Genomic DNA, 3418 nt, shown 5'->3' on the forward strand with positions numbered 1-3418 from the left:
CAGGACATCCAGGGCACCCTGTGCTCCATGCAGCCGCGGTTCCATCCTGCAGACGTTCTGTGTCCGTGGCTCTGTTATTGCTCCCGGTGTGGAGCAGGAGGAGGGTCATGCCGCAAGCGCTGCAGGGCTGCCAGAGCACGTGGGGTTGTTTCTGAGCAGGCTGGCAGCCTGTCTGCCCTGCTGGGGGCAGGCTGGTGGGGTTTCCATGCCTCCTAATGCTGCTTCACCCTGAGCCGCGGTTCCATCCTGCAGACGTTCTGTGTCCGTGGCTCTGTTATTGCTCCCGGTGTGGAGCAGGAGGAGGGTCATGCCGCAAGCGCTGCAGGGCTGCCAGAGCACGTGGGGTTGTTTCTGAGCAGGCTGGCAGCCTGTCTGCCCTGCTGGGGGCAGGCTGGTGGGGTTTCCATGCCTCCTAATGCTGCTTCACCCTGTTCTTTGCAGTCAGGACAGTTCAATGAAGACATGATCCCAACAGTGGGCTTTAACATGAGGAAAATCACCAAGGGGAACGTGACCATAAAGGTAAGGTGCCGATATTGTTGATGGTCTCCTGAGACGAAAGATGGAGTCAGGGGAGATTGGTGGGTCTTCTGCTAGAGGTTGAAGGGTGCCAACTGGGTGCCAGCGAGCCCAGCTGCAGCTGGGAAGATCTGCCCTGATAGGCTGCTGCAGGTAACCCACCAGAGAAGGTGGTGGGAAGGGATGGAGGGAATCCAGACCTCTGCAGTAAGAGCGAGTCTGGGCTGCAAAGCTGGAGCTTTTCTTATACCTCTGGCTTGCTGGTGGGGACTCATGGATGTGGTCACCTTGCCAGGAGAAACAGGTCATGGCTTGCAGTGGTGGTCTCTCCCTCAAGAGCAAGGGCAGAGGAGGTTTCTAATCCTGGATCTTTCAAGAGCCATGGGCTGGACTGGGAAATAATGGTGGGATGGACTTGAAAAGCTGATGGCGGGTCTCTACCTGCTGCAGAAATGTTTCCAAGAGCACACAGTGTTCTGAAGTGGCAAATGCACCAGTGAAAGGCCAGGAGGTGTGGTGGGCATGGGGAGAAGTGGCCCAGCTTGGGCTAGGGATCTCTCCATGCCAGCAGAGGCATATGGCAGGAGGTGTTCAATACCCTCCAGCTGGCCTTCCTGAGAGGTCTCCTTCTTTATCGAGTCCGGAGCCTCTTCGTTAAGAGCTGAAGAGGAGGGAACGGGGGTGGGTTTGGTGCATGACCAGGGCTCTGGCTGGGTGGGGAAGGGTCATGGGCAAAATGATCGGATAACGGGCAGGATGATGGGGTGACAGGCAGAATGGGGGGATAACAGGCAGGATGGTGGGGTAATGCTGCCTTCTTCCTGTCACAGCTCTGGGACATCGGTGGCCAGCCACGGTTCCGCAGCATGTGGGAGCGGTACTGCCGCGGAGTGAGTGCCATCGTGTGAGTATCCCTGGGGGCCGAGAGCCCTGGCACCCACGTGCTGATGCAGCAGGTGACGGCACGGTCCCATCGCTCCACCCAAGGGTGCTGGGCAGGGCTGAGCCGGGGGTTGCTGTGGTGCCTTCGCTGCTGGAGCTGGACACCTGCATCCAGAGTTGGGGTGCATCCCCCTGAGACTGGTGTCCCCACGGGCTTCCAGCACAGGGCAGCCAAGTCCCTGCCAGCTGTGGCAGACCCTTCCCTTCCAGCATTACTGGGCTTGGCAGCGTTGCCCAGTTCTTGCCCCTCTGGGCTCCCGTCCTTCCCCTGCGCTGCCCGTTTGTTGCACGGGTTGAGCAAAGGCCACGGGTGCAGCTCAGCCCTTCCCAAGGGGCTGGTGTTCAGGGCAGCTGCCAGCAGCAGGTTTCCAGGTCGTGGTGTTTACATGCTGCCCAATGAATCTTGTGCCAAGAGGAGTCTCCTCGCAACCCCCGCTGGTGACTGTCAGCAGTTCTCTGAGTGTCCCCGCATGTCCCCTGCTCGCAAACATGGCAGTAACCAGTCCCAGGGATGAGCCTGGCAGGATGCTCACGGGAAGGTGGCTGATGCTCCTAAGGATGAGGCTTCACCCTGGGAGACCACGTTGCTGTTACTTAAACCTGATCAGAACAGCAGGTTTGCGGGATCTTCACCAGCTGACCATGCCCTGGGGTTTGGGAGTGTCTGTACCACCCTTCCCGACTGTCGGTCTGACAGGTGAGGAGTGAGGGACCTCTCGCCCCCTTGCTGGGACAGCACAGTCTGGTCCTGCCCTTGCTGACTGTCACCCGACACGACCTTGACACTTCTCATTACAATGAACTTTGCTGTAAATCATAAAATCCCTGTTTTTTTACTCCTTTCATTGCCTCCCATAATTGCATAATTTTTCCAAAGTGGCAGCTCCGGTTGAGTGGAAACAAAAGGACCTGTGGCCACCCTGGTCAGTCTCCTGTCTGCTTTCCTCACCTCGAGCTGCTTTGCACCCCCTTTCTCTTGCCTTCAGCCCTCCCGCCCCATCGGCAGTGCCGAAGGCTGGTGGCAGTGCCCGAGCGGTGGTTTTCCCTCTCCCTCCCAGTAGAGCCATACACATTCTCCTGTGTTCAGGGCTTCAGTGGCCAGTTCTCCTGGTTGTAATAACCCCCACATGGCCTGAGGATGCTTGATGGTGTTTCTCACTTCTCTCCCAGCTTCTTGATCTTTAAAACGGAGGCTGCTTTGATAAGGTCCTCTTCCCCGTTTGAGTTCAGTTAAGTCCTCCTCAGGCTGGGCGTTCGCCCATAAGAGGTTCAGCCCTTCCCTAGATCCCCCTGTCTGCTCAGAGCCAGCGCTACTGCCTTCCCCTGCCCTTTGCTCCATGCCCCATGGTCATGATTGCTCTCATCGAGTGGGTGAGCAGGACCTTCCCCCTGTCGAGTTCACGTCTTCTCTTCTCCAGCATCACCTCCTTTCATTGTCCTCTCTTCTGGGGGTCTCCATAGGAGCTGCCACATGCAGACGCTGCTGCAACACTTGGGGGTAATGTGTGTCTTGCAGCTTCTTCTGCCTGGGCACTGCCTGGGCGTCCCTCGCCCACCATGCCCCTGCTGTCACAGCAGGGTGGGCTCCTGCAGGGATGGGGACAGGGAGGTCCCCACTCCCCTGAGAGACACGAGGGGCTCTCAGCCCCACGGTCTTCCTTGGGAAGGCAGGTCCTGGGGGCAGGACCCTGTTATCCGTCACCTCCACGCACTGGCCCAGGGGCCGGTGGGGGTGGTGGTGGTGCTGCCATGGGAGCAGGGTTTGGTGGTGGCATAAACCTCACTGCAGCACTGGGGCACAGGGGCCTTGCCGCCATTCAGGGGTGTCCCTTCCGTTGCAGGTACATGGTGGATGCCGCTGACCAGGAGAAGATAGAGGCCTCCAAGAATGAACTGCACAACCTGCTCGACAAGCCGCAGCTCCAGGGCATCCCGGTGAGCTGTGGCTTGGGTAGGG

The 3418-nt window shown here is 58.8% G+C and overlaps 1 protein-coding gene across 1 annotated transcript in view; it reads left to right on the forward strand.

The window, feature by feature from the left end:
• Positions 1-447: 447 nt before the first annotated feature.
• Positions 448-3418, forward strand: part of ARL8A (ADP-ribosylation factor-like 8A) — a 5834-nt gene continuing 2863 nt past the window's right edge. Inside the window, exons 1-3 of the mRNA XM_010145162.1 lie at positions 448-522; positions 1350-1423; positions 3303-3396. Of these exons, the coding sequence (XP_010143464.1) occupies positions 463-522; positions 1350-1423; positions 3303-3396 (228 nt within the window). The 5' untranslated portion in view covers positions 448-462. The remainder of the gene's footprint in view (positions 523-1349; positions 1424-3302; positions 3397-3418) is intronic.

This window comes from Buceros rhinoceros, unplaced genomic scaffold, assembly GCF_000710305.1.
Source record: "Buceros rhinoceros silvestris isolate BGI_N320 unplaced genomic scaffold, ASM71030v1 scaffold32091, whole genome shotgun sequence".
NCBI lineage: Eukaryota > Metazoa > Chordata > Aves > Bucerotiformes > Bucerotidae > Buceros > Buceros rhinoceros.